The sequence below is a fragment of the Larus michahellis genome, chromosome 9 (genome assembly GCF_964199755.1).
Source record: "Larus michahellis chromosome 9, bLarMic1.1, whole genome shotgun sequence".
Taxonomy (NCBI): Eukaryota; Metazoa; Chordata; class Aves; order Charadriiformes; family Laridae; genus Larus; species Larus michahellis.
The window spans coordinates 49202762-49227696 of NC_133904.1; the positions used below are offsets into that span (position 1 = coordinate 49202762).

The following is a 24935-nucleotide window of genomic DNA, read 5'->3' on the forward strand; positions in this document are numbered from 1 at the left end:
GGATCATAGGAGTTAAAATGAATATGGACTTCTATAGGTGATGACCAAGGGTTGATGCTGCAGAAAATGAATCCATAAATCAGCTGTGCCTTTGCCAAATCCACACAAGACGCATGGGTAACACCCTGGGTCAAGGGAGGGTTTATGGCTCTCAAAAGAGCCTAATTAGAAGATGTCTTGAGTGACTTCCTGCAGGGCACAATTCTGTCTTGAGGATGAAGGGAAAAAACTCAAAGGAAGCAAATCACATCACAGCTATAAGGAACAATGATAGTGTTTTGGGATTCAAAGTGCATTAGTGAGGAGCGGGGAGAGAAAGAGAGAGAGAGGAAGTGAGACAACAGACGGAAATGGGGTCTGTGTCATTTCCCACAGGAATCCTCCTACAGCTTCTGCTGGAAAAAGATAAGGCTGCCCCGGAGGCCAGAAGAGGTAGACGCCACGCTGCAATTGTATTTAAATTGATAAGATCAGAGAGTCAGAGAGCTGGAACAAGGGTTACATCAGGTCTTTTGCTACCAGGTCACTGGTTTGAATCTGGCTTAATGTGGCATTCATGACCGATTCTCTCTCCCTAGACAGAAAGGTCTGGAAAAGATTTCAGGTCATCTGTGTGGCTTTCCTACGGAATGCATAACCTGTTTCCATATGGTGTTTCCATTCTGCTCTTGTTGAACACCTCCAAAGCCGCAGCTTGTGTGCCTTCTGCTGACCTGCGATGCCAACAGCCCTACCTAAGCCTAGAAATCTCTGCCGTTTTATTCCTGCAGGAGCAGTGTAACTGCCTAAATGAGGTAATGAGCTACTGCCCTTGTGGAGGGTCACAAGGTCACTTTTTAGACCCAACCTATGACTAGACGCCCAACATCACTGTAAGTGCTGCAGCAGAGAACCTGGGAAAGGAGCTTCTCTTAGTGATTTGCCCCGTCTCATGGCTGGTCATTCACAGCATTTGGAAAAGCATTGAGATGGTGAGAAAATAAGGAACCACCCAGCAATTTTCCCTCTTGCTTCCTAGACCTGCATTCATTTTTTTAGGGATGGAAAACCTGACTTCAACCCACTCATTGAAGGAAGAGTTGAAGTGCAGTCAGAAATGTTATATGTGGCTCCTGTATGTCCCCTGGGGCAACCAGGGGGAGCATTCAGACCTCAGCCAAGACCTCTATAGATCACCCTGCTCATATAACAGCAGGAGCAAAGAAAACGTCCACTTGTATAAGGCAAATCTCGAAAGGCATCTTGTGTTTTAACTTGCCTCATTCCTCTCTGACAGTTTTGACCCAGTGACTTCTGTGTCTTCACACCCCAGGCTGCCTCCAGACTTCAGCTAAGAAAGGCCCTCAGTAAGGCGTGAAGGCTGGGCTATCTTTTCCAGCTTCTGCAACGCAGATGCTGCCACAGGAGCTCATGCTCAGCGTGCACTAGTGAAGACAGCCCTTCAGAAGTGGCACAAATTCCATATGGCAACTAAACGAAGCCAAGCCTTTAGCAGGTTTGTCTGACAGTAGCTCATACAGGGGCAGAAAGCGTGTTACCTCTACACCTATCCGTTTTCCCTTTGTCAGCCACGTAGGCTGCATCCAAGAGGTGTAAGAAAAGATCTTGGTAAGTCAGAGGGGCATTGCTGGTCAAGTTAATGAAAATTCAAGCCTGATCTTTAGTCACTTTAAACTTATTTGACACAATTCTGATAATACAGAAGGTGCTTGTAACTCCAAAAAGATCAAACACAACTAGATTTCTGCTGGGTTCATAACCCTTTAGACCTTTAGGTGGGGAATCACTGCTTGTGATTTTTAACTCAGATGAATAAGACGTATTGGAAAGAAAAACTAAATTTAAACTATCCGACCATTTTGCAACATGTTCCTGCGTAGGCACGTGCACTTACACTGTGTCTGTGAGGCTGCAGGGCTGCCACTTCCACTCGATCTTCGGGTCAGGATTCCCGCTTACAGTGCACTGGATTTTGTGTTTGCTTCTTAACTCCACCCGCTCAATCTTATCAAAATCAGTTTCCTTTTCATAGATTTTGGGTCTCTCTAAAGGGAAAAAGAAAAAAAAACCAACAAACAACAAATGAGCAAATTTATATCCACAGTCTTGGTCCTGTTTCCGTCAAAGGTTTTGAACCTTTTTGCTGTGATCAGTAAGGGATGATGTAGTGAGGCTGCGGCAGTTGTAGGGAAATGCGCAGCAGCGCTGAAAGTACAGATCTGTAGAAAGATGGGTATTAGTTGTGGTGTTTCAGAAAATACATCGAAGTGCTCACATCCATCCTAATTGCTTTCAAATGTTGTTGTGGACCTGCTATACTTCTGGAAAATTTGTGCCATGAAGCACCTATTGGTCAGGGACTGCAGGATCAGGCTGTTAGTCTGCGTGCTGTGGGCAATATCGCATTTGACTTCTGATGTCACCTGAGAGGAACCTTATCAAACAGCTGCTGCTCTGCAATATTGTTACCATTGCGCAGGTTCTCCTCAGGGTTTTGGAAAAAAAAAAGTCTTTTTGATCTCAAAACTTCGCTTTCCTTTTCTGTTTACGTGTAACATGCACTGGATGAAGGGGTGAAGAAAGCAAGGAAGAAGTGGTGGGGAGAAAACACTTGCAGAGTAATGCCAAGAAATTCTCACCAACAGCAAAACCATTAAAAATGTCACTGCATTATTCACATCTGGAGGGGTTGCAAGATCACACCCTTGGACTGGAAATCTCTCAAGAACAAACTTTCGTGTGACACTTTCAGGGCTGCTTGTTGCCAGCAGGAAAGAAATGCTTTGTCCCATCTACTTCCAGCTCCCACGGGAACACGCAAAAATGAGAAATAATGCTAAAAAATCCCCAAAGTGAACTGAACTTTTCCTAACCTCGGAGAGGGTGGGTTTGAGTTTGGGGTGAAAGCACAGGCTCTTCCCTTGTGCAGACAGCTCTGCCCATCCCTGGCCATATCTCTGTCTGCTTCTCATAACAGGAAATCAACCAGATTTATTGGTCGGGGTCCCTCCGTGGAACACCTCTGTGCAGCCAAGTGCGGCTGCTTTACACGGAGGGCTTTTGACAAGTTGGGAAGTGAATGTAGATTAGATTTCTATTTTTTGGGTTAACTTATTTTTTCTGCTGTCAAGGAGGCCCGAGATATGTAAATATGAGCTACTGCCCACCTCATCAATCTTGAGCCCTTTCCCTCGTTTTTTTAATAGCTTTTTTTCCCTTCCAGCCTTCTACTCTTATGAGTGGATGGACCAGGCTGATCCCATGTCTTGGTGGGATCCTCACTTTTCATTTCTCATGGCTGCCAGGTCAGACTCTGAAAGATCTTCTAACCTCATCATTGCCTGAAAATACATCAGCATTTCCTTCTCCACCACGTGAAAGGAGCATTGACTGTCGTTGGTTCAGCCATATCCTAACTCCCATGCGACCGTAAAACATCAGCTGCTTTTAAGAACCTTCATTAGGTCCTGATGAACATCTCACGTGAAAAACCCAAATGTCAGGCCTCGTTTGGTTTTGTCTTGTGCTCCCTTTCGCTTTTTTGATTCCCTTTGGTTGAGTCTTGTCACCCTGACTGGCTGCGGATGATGTTCTCCCAGGCTCCAAAAATCCACCTCTCACTCCTTTGTCCCATCGGGCAGGGAGAGGGATTGTCTCTTCGTGAAGGAGAAGGTGAAGAAGGGAGCAGACGGGAGAGTATTTCAGACTGTGGTTAGGGTCTCTGGAACTCACATCCTCATCTCTAACACGGACACAGGGTTTCCCGCACCACATCGCTCTGGGTTTTGGCTGATCAAGTGCTTTGGGATTTGTGAGCAATTCACTGGACAAATTATTGGGACGAATGTTGAATTTCCATGTAACTGGCATCTCATTTCCCATCAGTAAATTATTTCTGATCATAAAAATAATTTTGTAAAACTCCCTGGAGAGAGAAGAACATTTTTCATTATCTCGGACATTTTTCTTTTCAGTCTCAAATCCTGTGTTCGGCGTGTCTGGACCGACCTCAAAAGTGTGATTTTCACTTGGAGAAAGAGACTTTAAGTTCAGTGTGAAAGGTTACTCAAGTGTTATGTGAAAGGTTATTCGAGTGCTGTGTTTTCTTGGCTGTAAGAAAAAGGTTTACACACTTGGGGAGGGAGACTGTGTTTGTATGGTTTTGCATGTGTGAAAAAGTATGGGGGGGAAAAGGTTTGGTTACAATCTTTTAATATTAGAAGATTTTTCTGTACTCTTGGTGAAATGATGAGCACGTTGACTGTCATTTAAATTATTCTTCTAAATAGAAATAATAATTTTAACTTGATCTAATTCAAATGAGAACATACATGAGTGACGAACGAATTCTTAATTCCGCAATTACTTTACTGTGTGGCACTATTAAATATTACTTGAAACCTAAAATGAGTCAAAATGATTCATCAATTGAAATAACTATTATTTATGAGGCTTAAGTAATTATTTTCTTAAAACTTGAGGGGCTGGCTAAAAATGCCTCCCCATCATTTCTTTCTCAGCGCCTTATAACACTGTTAGTGTGGGATCGTAGCTAATTATGGGCATGACACAGAAATTGAAGCAATTTTAACGAGCGTCTCTCTCTTTTCCCTGCAAAGGTTGTAATGGTGGTAGGTGTCATTCTGCGAATGACTCTTACTGCGGTGCTACCGCGGAGGGGACGAGGCCCTTCCACAATTTTGAGTGTGCCGCCTTTGTGCCCGGTAGGGTGCTGGCGCTGGCCCCAGCGCGCTGCAGGTTTGGGATGGGGAATGTGGGGTATTTGTATGCGGCGTATTTTGGGGGCTGAAAACTTTCCAAACCTCTGCCCACTGTCATGGCCTTTTTACTTCTTCCCACGCCCCCTGAAGGCAACCAAAGCTTTTCCATTTGCTTTGCTCGCTGCTGGGCCAAATCCTATTTACAGAAGTTGCCTCCATCGGTGATGGGAACAAGTTAACTGGCTTTGGTGGTGGGAACTGGCCTTTTGGATTTGCTCAGGCTACGGAGAGTTGGCTCAGTGGGCTGGCACCTGCAGCACTCCCACCTGTGAAAAGGCTCTCCACGTTAGCGTGATGAGGAGTTTTTAGCCCAAAGCCAGTGATTACCTAAGGTACACCTAGCAGTGTATTTCTCAGACAACTCTCTCCCTCCTGCAAACAGTGCTTTGCTTTCTCTTTCTTGTTTGCTTACTAAGCAGCATGATGGATTATGCACAAACTCTTGTTTATCTTCACTCATGTCTGGGTGTGGGGTAAGGCTTGGGGTACGAATCCATTTGTAAGCACTGCCAAAATCCAAGTACATTTCTGCTTGCACCTTAAATTAGCATCTAAAGTGTGGTTTTCATCAAGGCAAATACATTTGCATGTGTACTGCTGATTTTTAAGCACGCCAAAAAAAAAGGCTGTTGGGAGTGGAGAGCTTTAGCAGGGCTTGGACTAATGGCAGTCCAGAGGTTGAGTAAAGAGGCAAGCTGCCTCTGCGCAGACCCTGCAGTGCTCCTCGCCTCCTCCAGCACGAGCAGAGCAGAGTCCTCCTTTCTCCTTGAAGCTCTGCCACCGTGCCGAGAGCCTGACCTACAGCACCCGCCGCCATCCTGACCTTGGCTCACTGAACACCTTCCTATAGTGCCTTGCCCCAGCAGCAGTCCTGCCTGCTGCCACGGTGCTGCACTGCAGGAGGTCTGTAAATACACTTCATTCCTGACCTGAAGCATCCTTCCCTATCCCACTTCTTGCCTCCCACTCCCCCCACGCCGAGATCTGCCCACTGACTTTCAGCCTCCTCCTCCCGCCCCTGGGCCATTGCCCTCCCCAGGCTGAGTTTCCTCAAGCAGAAGCCAGACAAAACTTAAAAGCTTTCTCGTCTCTGGCTGCTTTTGGAACGCGCAATGTTCAGATGGCTTTAAATGTGTCGAAATAAATGGGTTTTCGTCCTCTCTGGCTTAAAGTGTGATTGTATCCCCAACTCGCTTTGCAGAGGTGCAATTGCTGGTGTGAGAGCTGACCTGAATAACTAAAGACTTTGCTGCTGCTGCTGCACTGTGAAATGCAATCAAAAGGCAGTTCTGCTTACTGTAAATTTCAAATTGATCAGCGTTATGTAAATCTCACCTTACTTCCTACTGTTATCTTTAGTTTGTGGCATTAGGCGCAAATAATATGTACAAGGATGAGGACACTAACCCTCTGGCACTACCCCCTTTGCAAGAGGCTCCTCTGTCTCTAAATTCGTTGCAGATGTTAGTACGGGGTTGCAGACTTGTCACCCAAAGGAGCATCCAAATATAGAGGACAGCACATAGCAAGTTTCCCTGCCTCTTCTAGAGAAACTTTGCTTTACTTTCAGTGACCTCTGACTGAACTGCTGTTTACTTACCTTCCCCACTACCATCTAAACTGGGTTTCAAAAAATCTTTTCACGTTAAGCACATCATTAAAATAACATAGAGTGGTCCAGTGAAGCATTTAGTCTCAACCTTACGTACTTTGCTGGATATGGGGCTTCATTAAAACAATTGAGAGAGAGGCAATTTGTTTTCTATTTATCCTTTCTGCTTCCCAAAAGCAAAAATAATTTGCACTTTATTATCTTTCATCTGATGTTTGTGGGGTACTTAATGGAACTGTAAGCTCTGCAAGTTGAGCTAGGTGAGTATTCTGTATGGTAGATAGGGAACTCGTTAATACAAGTTTGGACTGGTCAAACAGTATGGGAAAACGAGCATGAAATTTCCCCCAAAGTAAAAGCACTTTGTCTGTGTTTGGCTTACAATCTCTCTGCTTTGCTTTTTTTTCTTTTCTTTTTTTCCCCCTTCTCTTTTTTGTTAAGTGGAAAGAAAGAAAAAATTAGTTAAATGACCTGAAAACAAGACTTTTGTTTCAGGCTGAATGGAACATTGTGTCAGACCCCAGCTGATTTTCTCTGGGTGGTTTTCTTTGTTTCGTTCTGTTTGCTTTTTGGTTTTATTTTGCCCAGCACTACATACAAGGCTGCTGTGAGGTGGGTGCACGGCATTGTCCCCGTGGTACCTCTGAGGAAGCAGATGCCAAGATGAAGTGAGTGGCCAAAATCTCTCCATGAGTCAGTACCGCTGCCAGGAATAGAATTAGGGTCACCGATTATCGGTCCCCTGCCTAATCTCTAGCGCACACCCCCTGCTGCTCCACTGTAACCCGCTGTTCTGGGCTGGGGATGCCAGCGGGGTGGAAGCAAATGGAAGAGAAACCGTGCAGTGGGATACTGTATGAACAGATATTAGGAAAAATCACAGGGCACTTGACCTACCCTACAGGGAATTTTGTTGTTAAAATGGCAGCGCAGCTTGGTTTTGGTTTTTTCTGACCTTGTACTGTCACTTTTGCATGTATCTATCTTCACCTTGTAGGAAGAAAGCTGTCTCTTCCAGTCCTGTCCCACCTTTCCCAGATCTGTCATTCAAGCCCGATGCAGCCAAGCTTTGGGGAAAAAAAAGGTTTTCTTTTGTCTGTCTCTCCCCATCTTATTTTTCATGGCCAAACAGTTCAAAAGCAAATATGTAATGATGAACTGCTTAATTCTTAGCAGAGCAGGCAGTTTTCTAGGATTTTTGTCTCTGCCTCTTCTGCTGCTTTTCAAAATAGAAAAACAAGAGTTAATATACCTGCAGACTTGGCGGAGAGACAGCGTGGAAACCACAGGCTGCCACTTTCCAACTTCCCCCCACCACTCTGGTTTTTAAGGGCTGTCAGAGAGAGATTGCTGCTGCAAAGACGTGAGTTGAATGCTTCAGATTCTTCTGGCAAACTCCAGCAGGCCCCCACCTTCCTCTCCCTAAAATTGCTTTGGCTACTTCTAACAAAATGAACACAGCTCATCTGACTTTTTCATTAGGGGCTCTCCTGGGAGCGCAGAGAGGCTGAGGGGAGGCTGGGCTGTGGAGCTGCAAGTGTGCAGGGTTTGCATGATGTCAGTGAGAAAATTCTTCATAATTTGGTAATAATAATTAGCATGCCGGAAAGGCTCACTGCAGTATTTTTGTGCTCCTACATTTTTTTCTTTTCTTTCCTATATCTCCCAGAAGAAGTCAGTTGTTTCTCTCCTGCCTATGTCTGATAAACGAGACCTGAAGGATAGACTGGAGCATTGTATCTCTTCGCCTTTGCTCTTCGCGGCTGAGTGTCCTGCCCACCCAAAGCTTTGGCCACAGCCATTGCTGCCAGGACCCAGGAGGAAGGCAAAGCAGTGGGCGTGGGGAGGAACACATTGGAACAGCGGTTGGATGGAGACAGGCTGCGGTTTATTGTGGGGTTTCTAGTTTGCTCGGCTGGCTAGCAGGTGGAAAATTAGGTTTTCTATTTTGACTGTTCCTGAATGGGTCATCCTCCAAGGAGCTATGCAGGAGATGGATATGATACACAAAGGAAAAGCAGTCCTGGCAGGATACTGAAGCATGCAGGCAAGGGGAAGGTAGATCATTTTATGTAGCCCTGCTTCTCGTATCTGGCTCAGTCCTTTAGAGTAAACATTAGTTGGGTTGCACTAATAATCCAAAGAGATTTATGTTTCTCACAGTGCAACAGTGTCCAATTTAGCAATTAATTTAGAGATTTCAGTGGCCCTTCCATGGACAAGAGTCTGTGGGAGTCCTCCCTCTGTCTTCAACTGGCTTTAACTGAGATCCGTCACTCTAAGAGCTCTTTTTCTCTGAACTGGCATAACCCAAATGTATTAACCTCATCCTGAAGGCTCATTTCTCTCTTCAGACTATTTCTGGGGCTGGTTGAGGTGACGGGGTATTGTTCACATGGATCACCGCATATTTATTAACTTTTATGGAGATCACTGGGGACTCCTTTGATGTCAACTCATCCCTTGCAAGCCAAAGTAGGTCAGGCACAGAACTCCCTTTGCCTTTGATTTTAAACCAAATATGAAGAGCTGGCCTAACTACAGAGTAGGGCAACATATGCATCGTTAAGTGCTCTGGAGCTAATTCCCCCAGTAACAAATCGAGGTATAGCCAGTCACCTCGCTGCCATAACGAGGAGCACATGGCAACGCACACGTGAATTCTCCATGCACCCCTTTTATTCCAGTCCTTGCCCAGGAGAGAAGGAATTCATAAGAAGCTTGTGAATTACCACTAGTTATGGTAGAGGCTATTTCTAGCGCTTAATCCTGCATTTCTTATAGATACAACGAGAGCTTGGGGGATCAAGGACTCTACGAGGGACTGTAATTTCAATTGACTAGAGCAGCTGGAACCCAAAGCAATATTTGCTGGAAGAGCCTTGAGGGAGCACAGGAGAGAAACTTTGGGACAAAGAAGAAAGGCAAAGTGGTGAAGGAGATTATTCATCCCATTTTTTGAATTAACTTCTGCTTCAATACAATCTTCACTCCCCACGTGGTGGTCAGAGCATGCTGACTGCTCCGTAAAGGGCTCAGCGAGAACCCTGATACATGCAGATGACTTGTGCGAGGGTGAGAATGAAATGCAGCCTGCTTGCCCATAAATAGATTTGAGGTTTTTTGTTTATGTTTTGTTCTGAAAGAGCTTTGTACTCCAGCCCGGAATAACTCTTTTCTCCCACGTTTCTCCTTCTTGGCTGGCTCAGATGTGCAGCCACCAGCTGTTTGCTAGGATTGTTCCTTCTCCTTGCTCCCTCCTTTCCAAATTCTTCAGGACATTATTTTCTTGAAGCTTTTCTCAATAAGAATTTAATCAAACAAAACAAAAACACAGCAACCCGCCGCTTGTTGGACAGTGTTTGATGTGTAAATATGTAAAGAAGGAGTGTTTTGAAAATGCAATCAGCTACCTCCTGGGGACTGGAGTCCTAGAATGAGCCAAGGGAGATATGTGCTCCTGCAAGATTAAATTCCAGCTGCAGCGGGAGCACGGGTGACCAGAGGCACAGTTAAGCCACTCTTAAAGAGACATTTTTTGAATAGCAGCACGATTCTCCTCCAGGCCAGGCAGCGTGCTCCGTCCTGCATATTGTCAACCAGGTCCTCGCCTGGGGCCAGCGTTGCTGTCAGTTCCCACCCTGCAGCTCTGGGGGTTATTTGCCCATTTTGCTCCTTCTTGCCTCGGTGGAGCTGAGACGATTGATACCTCTGCACTCTGCAGATACTCATTGGTTTTATGGCCATATCAAACTTTGGGGGGAAATAGCTCCTAATATTTTACCGTGGAGTGAAACACCTTGCACACAAAGGGTGCGCTTTGCGTCAGAACGCTGTGATTGCTACCAATGAACTGTCTGGGAGGTGACTGCAAGGAAAGCCTGCAGCAGTGCTGGCCTTCGGGCAGGTCAGGAGACACGCTGCGTATACGCTCCCGTCCTGCAGGGCTCAAGCAGATGACTTCTTATCTTGTTCTCATCCTGCTTCAAGGGTTCCCGTCTGCTGCCATTATTATTGAACACCACTGCAAAAATTATTATAGTGCAATTTGACGAATGAGTCCTGCTCCTACTTATACTTTGTTCATGCGCAACAATTCACAACACTATTAACTTCAAACTACCTCTACACCTAGTTCAAATTCGCAGTTGATGGGTTTGGTAGAGCACACTGAGTGCCAGTTATGCTATCCGTGATGTCCAGGAGCATTAACGATGTATTATTGTGACAAGACTCACAGGAGAGGGGGCTGTATGCTTGCTTATAATTCCTTCAATGCGGTCTCCCCTTGCAGCAAAAGAAAACATACTCAAATTCATTTATCTTCTCACTCAAAAGTCTTGATTTTCCATCTTCTCTTTAATAGTATAGATCAGAACTCACTCACTTTCACAGATGCAGCTCTGAAATTTAAAACCTGGCCCTGGCTTTTGGGGAGCAATGCTGTTACTCAAAATGAAACGTCACTCCTCAGTAACAGGGAGCTGGTACCTGGTTATGTAGTCGGCACGAGGCTTATTGGGTACAGAATTGCTGCAGGCTCCACCTTTTAGACTTGATGCCAAACTGATGTTCCTGCCGCTGTGTTCAAGAGGATTTCTCCATCAACTCTGCTAATCCCCGTGTTCAAATTCCAGCTTCAGGAATTGCAGACTGCCTGTGGTTCTCAGCAGAGACATCCATCACCCCTCCCAGCTCAGGGGTGGTTGAGTTTCAGTGGTGGGCAAGGTAATCCTGGCATAAAATGACTGGAAAGTATGTTTTGGTCTCCTTCTCCATGTCTAAGTGTCTGCTGAAACTCTAAGCAATTTAATCTAGTCAGGTACAATACTAGGATATCAGTCATGATGACTGGAGCTGAAGTGTCAGGTTATTTGTTGAGGAGTTAAGGGGAAAGTACAAATCAGTGTTCAGTTTGGAGCTTTTTTTGGAAAATAAAGCAAATGGTGCCCAGATCTGAAAAAGAGCAGTCCCTTTAATTGAACACACAAGAAAAAAGGCAGTTTGCTGCTGTTGGATAAGCTTCAACAGCAAATTTTGCCTCTTTTGATCTCTACCCACATGCATCTCAGCAAAACGACCTTCTCCCTGGGCTGAGTGCTTCAGGCACAGCATGTCACGGTAGCGCTGCAGAGAAGAGCCTGGCAAAGGCAAGAGAGATTTCCTAGGTGTTTTGCGTCAGTCCTGTATACAATCAAGGCAAATATCCTCATTGTTTGCAGCCTGCAGCTTAAAAACACGGGCAGTCTTGGGCAGGTATTTTCCTTTGCTTGCTTTCATTTCTGGGATGACATTCTTAGACCAGAAAAGAAACACTTGCTGTTCATTTTTCCTGTGTTTCACCACGCAAGACCTTCTCCAGACGGTACCATTCCTGCAGCTGCTGGACTTTGCAGACTCTGGAGAAATGGTGGTTTTGCAATTAAATAATGATTCCTGACTGAAGTCTTTGTTGGGCTGATCTCTCAGAAAGGCTAACAACGAGCACCATGCGAGGCATGCACTCTGTGTGAGAGACAGAATACTTGTACATACAATAAAGATGAAAGGCTTGTGCTGTAGTTAAGAGCATGGGATGGTTTAATCCTGAAATAGCATCTTGCTGATAGGAACAAGGTCTGTTTGTTTTTTATATGCCTATTTGGGGAATGGCTGCTCTTCAAGTAAACATTCTCTTTTGCATGCAAACACCAATATTTACCTTGACAAGATAGTTTATTATCATTCTTAATTTTCTCTTCCTTTGAATGTTTCCGTTCTCTTAACAAGACGGCAGAACCATTGTATGGACAAACAATCTCAAATGAACAAATTACTGCAGCTTAACACGTTCTTCCTTATCAGCTGAGCTGCAGCACCTGACCATAAGCAGGTTCTTAGCTCTCTCCACTCCTAAATCATACATTAGTTTATGTACGTTTAAGGTGGTTTAAGCCACCGTATCTTATTTAGCAGCTTTAATAGGCCAAATGTGCCTAAGTGAAAGCTCTCCCTTTGTTAGGCATTATTTCTTTCGGCAAGGTGAGAGGTGAAATGAGAGAAACACAAATGCTGGAAGTTACATGGTGCAACAGTACATAGGTATGCAAAATAGGACAGTTGAGAATATTTTTAGGTGTAAAGAGAATAAGGAGAAAAGAATTCGCCACAGAAAAAAAAGCAAACCTATCTCAATAACCTCATCTATCTCCCTGCCTGAGCGAACCTCGGGAAATCCAAAGGGAAGCAGAGCTAACTTTTGCTGAACTCCTATTTGGCCTCATGATTCAATCTCTCCTGCCAAATTCCATGGATTAAAAGAGGCAGTGGGTGTGCAAAGAGACAATGTGGGCTCTGTCTTCCATTGTCCCAGCAAGGGAGATTAATAAATGGGATTCCAATATCTATTTTCCCTCTCTGTCAAGTGAACCTGCTTCAGTGCACACCACAGTCTACTTCAGTTTTCTCTGGATTCCCCTGAAAATGAACCTGTCTCTCAAGTGCTTCCAGCAGATAAATGACAATACATAAAATACAGACTTAGAAAGTATTTCTGTAGCAGGATGATGGAGAGACATAAAAGACAGGGTAGCTTATGTAGTTCCTTCCGTCAGCCCTACTGGGATTTTTCCTGTCCCAACAGGATGTTCTCCAGTGCGTTGCCCAAGCTTGTTTTTAGTCTCAGGGGATAAAACTTCCATCACTTCTCTTGGAAAGCTGTGCCATCAGCTCCAAGACCTCACTACTAGATATCCTCCCAAGCTCCTATTAAAACGTAAGTTAAGTCCTGTTAAGTTTGTTCACTTTCAGACCATTTCTGCTTCCCTCTGTGGAGACACTGTCCCGACACAAAGATGCTGCAGGTTATTGCTGAGGTGCAATATCTAGGTGGAAAGTGGCTTTAGATGACCTAGTTTCCGATAACTCTTTATGCTTGCTCTCCATTCTGTTGCTTCTATTTAACATGTGGTGACATGAGTGGATCTTCAGAGGTTCCTAAATGAGGTGGTGATCTATGCAGAGTCCTGCATCAGCTCATATCAGCTAAACATGGGGAATGTCACCATTCCCGATGACTGGTAAAGTAGGATTGCACAAAAAATGAGAAAGAACCCAGTAGAAGTAATTCTAAACATCAAGTCTTACCTGTCACTACCAGCTGCATGGTGAGGTTCTTATACAGGCCATATTTTGCATTGCTCAAGACAATGGTGTAGTTCCCAGCATGCTTTGGTCTCACATCTCTTATGCCCAGTCTGTACTTGATTGGATCCGGCTCATAGCAAGTCTGGTTATCCTTGATCAGCTTGCCGTCTTTGTACCTGTTTTGAAAGTCCCATCAAAGCTCATCACGTGCATGCAGTTATGTTAGCCCTCAGAAATCCTATGTTACCCCAAATTAGGGTGGGGAAAGAGTCGTCCTTTGGAAACAGCGATGGAAGCAGATCTATAATCACTGCTTGAAGTGGACATCTATTCCTTTTATCCTTCCACACTAAAACTGAGTAGCGCCTGCAGTGCCATGGGGTGGCTTCATCCAACAAGCAGGAAAAAAATATTTCAATTGATCTGCATGAAGAGTGCCTCTTGCGTGCTCAGCTATGATCAAATGTACATCTAGATGCCCCCAGATTATGCTGGATGTGCAATACTAAACGCAGATTAGCCAAAATTTGTGTCATCAATTTTAAAACAAGATATTAATTAAGCAGAATTGTCTTTCAATATGTACATACGACCCCTTACTGTTAAAAGCGTAAGTCTCTGACCTGGAGAATTTACAGTCAATAGGAAGGTCAGTGAGGAATCCACAATCTTGAATCTTCACTAGCTAAGAGAAGGACAGCAGAGTCTGCATGAGCAGACTCCTCTTCACTGCTAATCCAATATGCAGATTTGGGTTATGAATATGAAATCGGCCAGACTTTGCCGCACACAGAGCTTTAGGCTTGGTGGAAGGAGAAGCTGGGGCATGTGTCCTACTGCCTGAGAATGCTGGAAACCTCCTTTCCAGTCGTTTAAACAACTGTCCTGAGAGACCTCCAACATCAACAGCTGTAGCTTCAGACATGCAGGGAAGGCAGCTCTGGTGGTCCCAGCAGCTCCTGAGCAGCTCCACGCTGGGCCCTGAGAACAAAGCCTTGGCAGAGAAAAGGGGGACGGTCCCCACTTCAACTCACAAAAACATTCCCGTCTCCTAAATAACAGCAACAATTAAAGATATCTGCTGGCAGGACTGAGTTCACCGATTTGACTGAATATTAGAGAATTTCATGTTATTTGACTGCTAAAAAAAAATGCAGCAAACCCATCCCTGACCAATACCTTTTGCTGACTGCTGTCCCCCCCCAGCGTGGCACTTGACTGGCCAAGGAAAAGGGCACCGTGCAGGTGGTGGCTCCCCCACGCCACCTCCTCTGCCAGGACAGGCACAGCCGTGCCAGCCGTCCCACGGGATTTCATACAGTTAAAGATGTATAAGGTGTTGGATGGGGTTGTTAAAGACCCTCTGTAGAATGAAGCATAGAAAAAGTAGGAAGAGAGAGGACAAAAGATGAAAGGGTAAAGAGAGAAATTAATGTCTTCTGGAGTTCCTGACATGCTGCCACTCCTATTAAAGCGATCCGTTATAGTCCTGGTGGAGCCTTTAGTTTGCTCAGGAAGATTCACTGCATTGTCTGGAAGGATCTGCCATTGCTGGTGGTACAGGATTGGAGAAAATTACTTAAAAGTTATAAAGAGAAACAATTTCTCATGTTGAGAATGTGTCCTGCAGCTTTCAGTTACGCGCTGCGTCCTTGCCAGCTGACCACCGCTAACGGTGGTAAACTGGCAACCCCTTCCCAATCGCTTTCTACTTCAATCTTCCAAACAGTTCTGTGTCCAGGGTAAATGAAACCCCCATTTTTCCTGTAGGGGCTTTTTCTTCATGACTAGGAGAGAAAAATAGCATGGGAAAGAGGTATGGCTTGCCCAGCTTCACAGGGCCTATGTCAGCACAGAAGGGAGTCACATCTCCTTAGCTGAACTGTGCTATGAGCATTCCCAGCGCTCATCTTTTATCTATGTGGTGAGGAACAGCGAAAATCTGTTCTAGACAGGAGCTCAAAAGAAGGTTGTGTGTTCCTGATTTTGCTAGAGATGATGGTACTCACCAGGTGACGCTTGGACGAGGAAAGGCGTCCACCTTTGCAGCGAGTTTCAGCGACTTGTGTCCTGATGTAATCTCGTAGTAAGGCCCTTTCTTATGTGAAACCGTAATGAAAGGTTTGTCTGGAAAGAGAAACGAGCAGGAGGACAAGTCATGGCAGATCTGCCACAGTACAGTGCTCACATCTTTGAATTGGGTTGTGTCTACCCCAGGTTTTTTGCGATACAGATCTGCAGAAGCTGCAGACAACCAAGCGGTATGACGAGGTGTTACCGCAGTTCCCCTGCAAAGCTCAGCCCCAGCCAGGAAGGTTTGTCTCCAAATGAAGGGCTTGATATTTAAAGCAGAAAATATCCATCTGCATTGCCCCTGGAGCAGGCTGTAAAAATGCCCGGGGTATCTCTTGTCCATGTGGATGCCAGCGGGCCAGATTTTCAGGGCATCAGCAACCACACTTGGTGCCAGCTTCTTCAGAACAGTTCAGTTCCCAGTTAATCCCTGTCCTCAGCCGTGTCTCAGTCTTGAGCTTGCTAGTTTCTTTGAAAACATAGTGCTGGGTGCTGACTCTCTCATAGATTGATTAGAGATTAGAGATGATTAATGGTTGTTTTAACTAGCTGGCATTCTTCCTAATGCCATCTGCATATCAACAGATTTAATAATGTGGCATTACCCTTTAAGCTTAACAATCTTGGTTCTTGGGTATTCTGATTTAGCTGCAGAACTTACCGTACACTGTAACTGTGACATTGGCCTCCAGCCGTGTTACGTTGAACGTTTTGCATACATACAGGCCTCCGTCTTGCATGGTGACATTTGCAATTGTCAGGCTACTGCCAACTTTATACACCATGCCACTCTGGTCTATTGTTCTTCTAGGATAAGGGTGCTGGAAGTCAGGAAAAAGGGGGTCAAAAACCAGCATAAACCAGATTATTTTGTTCATCCTTTCAAAGTCTGCCGGTAAAGAAAAGCAGTGATTCATATCAAAATTATCATAGCTCTGCATCACTGAAATAAATAATATAAAAGACAAATCAGCAGGAAAAGCTCTTGTGTGAGGTTTCATTATCAAGTCTGATAAGAGAGAGAAACAGAGTGGAACTGTGGCGCTTCTCTCAGCAGCCTGGGCGGGCAGGTAAATAAGGGGGTGCAGCTCAGATCAGCCCCTCTCCGGGACCAGATCCCAGGGATCGCGGTGCAGAACTGCTGGTGGCATCTGTAGGGTCAGAGTTGTGCTTTGGTTTTTGTTGTGTGGGGTTTTTTTTGGTCACAGTCAGATTTTTTCTGTCTTAAAAAGCCTCCTCTTTCTAAAAGAAATATATTATGACAGAAATATAATATATTATGACAGCCAAGTGCCAATGCAAATTCCTGTAGAATTTTAGAAAGCGTTATTGCTTATGAGAGGATTTTTGATCCCAGAGATTTGGCCAAGAAGTTTTACATTTGTAATGTTAGAAATCTAAGGAGGGTTCATAGAAAAACAACTCTCTTCCATCATATGGGATTCAAGAAGCAAAATTCAGTAACACCATATTACTTGCACTTCTTTAAATTCTCTTATATTTTCTGTAGTTTCTTCACCAAAACAAAATCAGACATTCATTCTCTAAGTGAACAAATAAGTGAAAAATATTTAGGAATCTCATTTTACGCTTTCCCAATAGGCTTAGGTGCTTCTTTGAAATGTATATTTTGCTGAACTAAAAAGAAAAAAAAGCCATCATTTTAATTCTAAGCATCAAATAGAACCATGAGCAGTATCTCAGATAAATGAACTGATTTGGAAAATACCCCTTCTTCCCTTTGTTTTTCCTTAGGAGAACTGAAAGGTTTTAGTACATCAAAGCAAACGCTCAGTCTCTTACATATTTCTACGTCAAATTTGTCATTTTTGTATTGCATTCCACAGAAAGCCCAAGAACCTAATTTAAATTTCATTCTTTGGTTGAGATTTCAGCAGATACAATTGGCTTTTGTTTCACTTTTTCCTACTTAATAAAAGCCAAGATGGCTGAGCAGACTGACGACTTGCAGCCTTCGTGGCTGCCTTTGAGATTTGCCACTCTGAGCAGGGATCAACAAAGAGGCCAGAAGAAATGAGACAGCTATTCTTCCAACATGAACCATCCACTTCTGGTTTTTCTTTCTTTTTATATTTAGCCTGAGATTTGCGGTTTAATTTGCAGGTTCAAGATGGTCAGATACATTTTAGATTCCTCCAAACTAAAAATACAATCAATTGTAGGCTTACAAACGGTTGGCTATATTTCAGAATAAGTAGTAGTTAGGGTTTACTCAGCCCTGGGAACAGATCTTTCTTTTGGGTAGGGGGAGACCTCGTGATAGCAGAGTACAGAATTTTCTTCAACTCACTCTCCCACTAGGACACATCCAGATGAGCTCAATGCGCCCGTTGATGAAGGTTTCTGCTCTGCATTCCAAATAGAGAGTTTCTCCAACCAGCAGTTTTTTGGGAGTTGCTTTCAGAGCCAGGTTCTGTACTCTGCCCTCTGAAATGAAAAAAGCAAAGGTATCACTACGCAGCGCTCTCTATGTCAATGACGTTCAAGATGGAATCCACACTCCAGTTGCCTTTCCAACACCCACTCCTTTCACAGTTTCCAAACGCCTCACCTTCTGCTGTCGTTTCTATGGAAACTGTTGGAAATGCCCCGACAATGGAAACATTAGGTCAGCTGTATCAGCTGAACGCCAGCCGATCAAACAGATCACATGTGGACACAGTAATTCATGAATTACTTTTCTTGCAGTTGCCATGTTTGGCTCCAACCCTCACTCATCAGCTCCACAGCCATTCTTAGAAAAAATTTTCAAAAGAGACTTATCCTTTTGAGTTGCTCAACATTTGCATATCTGCGAGAGGATTAATTTCTGTAAAACACGAGAGATGTTTCTCCTGCCCTCTGATGACCGACTGCCTTTCCTTTCTGAATGGGATCCCCAAATCTTGGTCTTATACCTTATACCTTATCTTATATCTTACATCTTATATCTTATATCTTAAATCTTAATATCTTATCTTTATTGATGCCTTAAATACGTTAACTCTGAAATAAGCCTGCACGGTGTTTATGGTGCCCCGTGCCAAACACACGCCTGACCGCTGCACAGTAACACGTTCTAGAGTAAGGTATTGCCTGTGCCCTTTTGGGCTGGAGACGGATGACCTAACGGATTTCTTAGCTTTGCATTCATGATTCTAGTAAAAAGTAATTACTCCAACAATGAAGAAAAAGAGAGAGAGATTTACTTGGTTACTTGGCTGCCATACAAATTTACAAGCCTGTTGTTTAAAGCGGAGTGCTAATTGTATAGAAGGATGCCATGATCTAATGGGAATGAAGTCACAAGAAACTCTCCTCTGTCAAAAATATAATGTATGAGGAAAGAAAGAACATTCACTGAAAACAAAGGAAAAATAAACTCTAATTGGCTTCACAGAAATCCCCAGCACTCAAAATTTTAATGTTTAGTTGCTTCAAATTCAGATTTTAATTCTGAGCTGAAGCTCAGCTGTAAATACAAGGGAAAGGGTATAGTAAATCACCAGGAGAAACTACATTAAAAAGCAAAGATTTGAATTAGCAGTTTAATGAGATTTTTATACCCTGATCTTGTGTGTTTAATGACCAGACGCAAAAAGAAAGCTACTGTTTGGTTTATCCCAAACCAGCAGTTGTTTTAATGTAAATATAGCTCAATCCAAGCAAACAAAACCTTGGTGGGGTTTGAATAAAATAATACTCCTATTTTGTACCACCTCAACGCTTGGTAATTTTTCAAAACCAGGAGTGGACCAAATCCAAGTTCTATTGAACAGGAAAAAAGGAGAAGAATGAGTTTGCTTTTAGCGTTCCAGCTTGGACTTGTTACAGATACATACCAAATAGATATATCAAATATAATTGAGGCTAACCAAGAAATAATACCCAGGGGCTTAGCTAGGAAATAGAAACATTGCGGTCATTCCTCGGCACACAGCAGTCACTCACCCAGTCTCTGCGCCAGGTAATAGGAGGTGAACACGCTTCCGTTGACATTTGCAGTGCACGTGAGTACTCCGGAGTAAACGAAAGAGTGAGAGGGGATGACAAATCCTATTTTTGGGTCCCACGTCATCCCCTTGAAGTTCATCTCTACAGAATAAGGATACTGAAAGAGAACAGACAGATGGGAGGCTTGTGAGACGTTCCCTTTCCCCCCAGACCACAGAGGCAACCAGCCAAGGCTGTTCTGCTTTAGAGGCAGGGTAGGCATTTGACCTTTCAGAGTGGTTGGTGGTCTCATTCCACACATATCTTAAACAACATCAACATAAGCAAATAGGAAAGCCCTCCCTAAGGTATGACTGTCTTTGAAATCCAAGACTTGGACATCATAACTGAGGCTTTTGATTCAGTCCTCTCAGATCTTAGGCAAGATACCATGCTACCCATTGTAGGTCCCATTTCCCTCATCTCTTTACTGGAAATAATTATGCCTATCTTAGAGGAATTCGGTAGGGTAATCTTTTTGGAAGAGTTTAAGAACAAAATCTGCTTCTCCTAAAGCTACACGCTGGTGAAAAACCAGCATGTTTTTCTGGGATCTCACAGTACTTTAAAAATACGTGTGAAGTTAGATCCCCAAAAGTCAGAATTGTTCATGTCACTAACTCGCCTGATGGCTGGCCTGTGGCTAGTCATCCGCTCTCTCTGTGTCACAGGAAGGGATGAGGCACTTTCAAAGCAGCCTATTGATTTCCACTAGGCACTGAAGCTGCGTGGGCGACTTAAGATGGTAAATCACAGGATGGCAGAAATAAGGGGACCTAGTAACTGAGAAATTTTTGGTCCTCAATTCATAAATATTTGTAATGGTCTGAGAGTCTTGAAAAAATAGTATCCCTAAGTTCTGCTTATGAAGAAGAAGTGAGGGTACGAAAGGTGAATGTGGAAAATAAACTAGAGCAAAAATTCATTTAATAAGAGTAAAACCTCTGTACGCCCTTGGACAGCACCAATGTCAAGCAGGTTAGCTTTTGTTGCTGGGAATGATTCGTTTATTATTATTATTATTAACACGCGGGGAAATCCTCTATTTGCCAGAGAAAATGCAATTTACTTTCCAATCATTTTGAAAATCCTGGATTGCAATGTAGAAAAGAAATACATGAAATTAAATGCGGACAAATAATTCAGGAGTCTGTAAAAGAGCAGATCACTGAGATTCACCCGTTTCCACCTGTTTGCAGGCAGGCGGATGGAAGCACAGGCTGTGGGTGTCTGACTTTTCCAGCAGGACGCAGGGAGGCTCTTTAGGACTGAGGGTGCACTGCAGGAGTGGTGAGATCCCTTTGGGCTGAAAAATGAAGGGTTTGGGGAACCCTCAGTGTGCCTACAGTTGCCGCATGATAACTAATTTTATTTGCACAGTGCTGCTTCTTCCTTCTTATCATATACTGCCTTCTCAAAGATGGGGCATTTCAGAGCTACCTTGTTTTAGCTTTTGAAGCTAACCAAGGGAAGAGCTGCACTAGGGACCACAAGTGGGAACTTCCTCAATGATGTAATGGTTTTGCTCTTATTCTTGTTGTTATGCAGCATGCAATTTATTTTTCTGTCTCCAAACAAACAGTACTCGTGTATGGCAGTGTGGTTTAAATAGGATTCAGTTTAAATAATACTCCTGTTCCGAAGAAATTTCAGCTCCAGGCTCTGAGAGCTGATGCTCATACCTCTCGTGAATATAAAATTGATCAGGCTGGCGTTGGTTTAGGTCGCTTGTTTTTGCATATTCAGCACAGATCAAAGACACAGGGCTGATGGCCGCGGGGCAGTGGCTGGTGATGTTGCTGTGGGGAAGCAGGCACAGCGAGACAGGTGTTTGCTTTCGGAACAGCGGTTCTCTTCTGACAGTAGTAGGAAATGTGGATTTCATGTAAATATTTCCGAAGTAGTCAAGCTGTGGTATCTCTGCTCAGAGCCATTAGGAAAATTCAGGAAAATTACAGAAAGAGATCTGAGACCTGAGGCTTAATCATGCCTTAACACCCAGGAAGGTCAAAGCTGTAAGTGGCAAATGCTCACTGAACCAGATCGGGGACTAAACAGATCTGACAAGACTAAAAATAGTTTTTTTGCCCAGAATTAAAATCATGTTAAGCAAAATTAGAAGTTTGAATTGTGTGTCTTAGCATGGGTTCATTAATAACACAGATGATACGTAGAGTTAACTTAGTATTAGCAAGAGGTACCTTTCCCCATACATATTAAAAGGCCAGAGAGTGCAATGATTTTAAAGTATAATGGTAACATAAGGAACTTAATTTACGGTGGAAAAAAGTACATTTTCTACAAGAATAATAAAATGTGATAAAGCTGAACTTCATGGTTTGGCAGCTCTGCTCCCTGATGGATACAGGAAGGGGAAAGAAAAAGTAACCCTACTCAGGAGGCCCTTTTCAACACTCACAGATATTAAACGTCTTCATAAAATATTCAAAAATATATATTTAAACAATCAAACAAAAAGCATCAATGCTGCTTGAAGGAAATCACAGTGGCTTCCCTCCCTTTGAAGTTCGTTGTCTATCGGAGATTAAATTTGGAAGAAGAGGATGTTCTAAATTTGTCTGATCGCCTTATTCACCTCTCCTCCTCCATCCTTACCTCCACCCCTCTCCCGCCCGCTTCCTCTTCGCACGGGAAGCCGCCACCTCGGCTCCACACGGCGCTAGGAAATTCCCAGACAAGGCAAAACAAGCGGTGACTTCCCATAGATGGAGCCCGGGGCTGGCGGCTCCCGAAGCCACCACACGCCTCCCAAAGCACATCCCCAGGAGCAGCTCCCAGCTCCCGGCCTCAGGAGGGTTCCTCTGGGGAGCAGCACCCAACATCTACATCCCTGCCCTGCAGTCCGGCCCCTCTCCCTTGGAAGGGAAAAATCTCTTTTGGGGACAATTTTCTTCGCAATTCAAAAGGGAGATTTCAGGGGAGATTTCATTCCAGCAGCAGCTTGCAGCAAGGTAAAGGACTTCAGTTTGTGTTTGACGAAATTACCAGGAGAGAATTTAGCTGGCAAAGCAGGGAGAGCAGGGCTGCCTGTAAATAAGGGGGGATAAGTGTAGAGGTCTCCTTGGTCGAGGTTCCAAGGCCACCTTTAGGCTCGTGTGCCTGTGCCGAGGTCAGCAGCAGTACTCCAGCAATGAATTTGCTTGGGGTAGGCTAAAATAGTATGGGGATGTTTCACTTTTATAGCCAAGCAACAGAAGGTGATAACACTTATCCAAGCAAAAGTGATAATCTATAACTGGAGACGAGCCTTATTCCCCCGCTTTTAATCCCTCCTGACAAAATTTAAAAATAGAGATCTGCTAAAGCAATAAGGCCAGCGCTGTCCCTCTGCACGTCTGCTGGAAATTTGCCATTGGTCTCAGCGGGAGCCCGAGCACTGTCTCGGGCCACCGTGATTTCATGTCCCGTGTCCCAGGAGAAGGAAACATCTAAGACATCTAACTGCTAAGAGGAGCAAAGGTCCTCAGAGCCCTCCACCAGCAGAGCACCAGCCTCTCTGTGTGTGCTCCGCTGTCACACCGTATCCAGCAGAACAACCTCAGCTCTCCCAGCCCCTCCAGGAGAGGCTGTGGAAAAGGGGCAGAGGGTGAGCTCTTGTTCCCTGCAGGACAGCTCGAGCGGTCAGCCCAGCCGGGGAACGGAAGGACACGTAACCTGTTAGGTAAAAGGCAGGATTGGAGGCAGGAGACCGATGTTCCGTTCCTCGCTCTGTGATGGGCTTCTCTACAGAGCAATTCTGAAGCCCTTTAAATGAGCGACTAGATCTCCATCAACTGAGGAAGCCCCAGACCTTAAATTTCCATTTTTATTATACTAAATGGCCTTGGCCTCCATGGACCACTCTGTAACCTTGACATTCAGATGTAACTGCTGCCGAAGGGATGGCTGCTCCAGCCATTTATTCCCAAGGCTGAAACTTGGGAAAAATCAAGCAAAAATGGGCAACTGTTCTGAGGAGGTTCAAGATATAAAAGAGAGAAGCTTTCATGAGAATAGCTAATAGCCAGGTCTTAAACAAAGATTTTTGAAGAAAAATAGTGTCTTGTTATCGATCTTGGGCAATTTATGGAGGAACAAAAAGCCACAAGATGAGAAAAATATGTGATAAACTCAACCTAATCCCCAAAACACCCTTGTACACAGTTCACCAGTGATACACTGCAGGGGCAGGACTGTGCTGCTGGATTTTCAGTGTCGGCTATTTTTATTTTTTGAAACTTACCTAGCTTTTATTTAGTATTTTATTTATACATTTTATTTTGTATTTTTACCTGTTGTGTTGGCAGCCCAGACCTCTGAATGCATTGAGTTTCTCTGAAACTGGCACTTACCTGGGTAAGCTTCGGTTTGATATCTGGCGAGGTAACTCGGCAAGGGACAACAACCGTTTTCTTAGCATCTAAAATGTAGATTATTTCAGGATGTTCCGGGTGAATCTCCACAAATGGATTTCTGTAGTCTGCAGGGAAAAGAACATTGATTTAAAAAACTGCTACTTTACTGGTCAATGACCAGAAAGGCGCCGTAATCTGAGTGGTTAATTGCCCGTAGAAGGCTCCCTGTGTGTGACAAGACAGCCAGTCACATCTTGCTTGTTTGCCAATGCCAGTGGCACCTAGGGATTATTGCCAGTGACCAGGAGTGGGAATATCCCATTTCTAACCCTATTTTACCAGTTTGCAGTGTAATCTTATAAAAACTCCTTTTCTTATACATTCCCCATCTGCAAAAATGAAGTTAATAGATCCGCTCCACAGGTCTTCATGGCGCTGGAATTTGTTCTTTCCCCAGTATTCTGAATTTCTTTCGTAGGTGATTTTATACCGCAGCACTCCTGAATGCCACAGCAGTTAAATGTTGCAATAGGTTTACAGCAGTTATTCTACTGATAGAACAAAGCGTCTTTCAGTAAATGAGTATCTCTAGAATATTGCAGAAAGCATGCAAAAAGGGCATGTACACCCATGATATTCAAAGCACGAATAATCTGTTTAACCTAACAGTGGAGTAACTTGGTCACACTCTTGGAGAACTGTGGGATTTTCTACAGATCTGCCACAAGAAGTCAGACTGAATATACATATACAATAGAAATAAATAAATATCTGATGTAGTTTAAGTTAATAAAGCTTCTGAGTCTTATTCACTGATTTTTCATTGTCTGAATACAGTGATGATCATCAGAAAATTAAAATAGTGTTTGTGAAATCCTAAAAGCTTCAAGGTTTTTCTGAAAAGCGTTCTTCAGCTTGATATTCTTATGGTATAAAGCCTCAAATCCCATTCAGCTAATGCAATACCCGCTACACCACACAGTGTAGGCAATCGAC

At 43.9% G+C, this 24935-nt stretch overlaps 1 protein-coding gene across 2 annotated transcripts in view; it reads right to left on the reverse strand.

Annotated features, from left to right (window-relative positions):
- Positions 1–24935, reverse strand: part of LOC141748326 (vascular endothelial growth factor receptor kdr-like) — a 136711-nt gene that overhangs the window by 56626 nt on the left and 55150 nt on the right. For both annotated transcript variants that reach the window (XM_074600204.1, XM_074600203.1), the window contains exons 4-10: positions 23937–24064; positions 19543–19702; positions 17903–18039; positions 16253–16412; positions 15528–15645; positions 13519–13694; positions 1895–2045 (exon numbers count right to left, since the gene is read on the reverse strand). In XM_074600204.1, the coding sequence (XP_074456305.1) occupies positions 1895–2045; positions 13519–13694; positions 15528–15645; positions 16253–16412; positions 17903–18039; positions 19543–19702; positions 23937–24064 (1030 nt within the window). The remainder of the gene's footprint in view (positions 1–1894; positions 2046–13518; positions 13695–15527; positions 15646–16252; positions 16413–17902; positions 18040–19542; positions 19703–23936; positions 24065–24935) is intronic.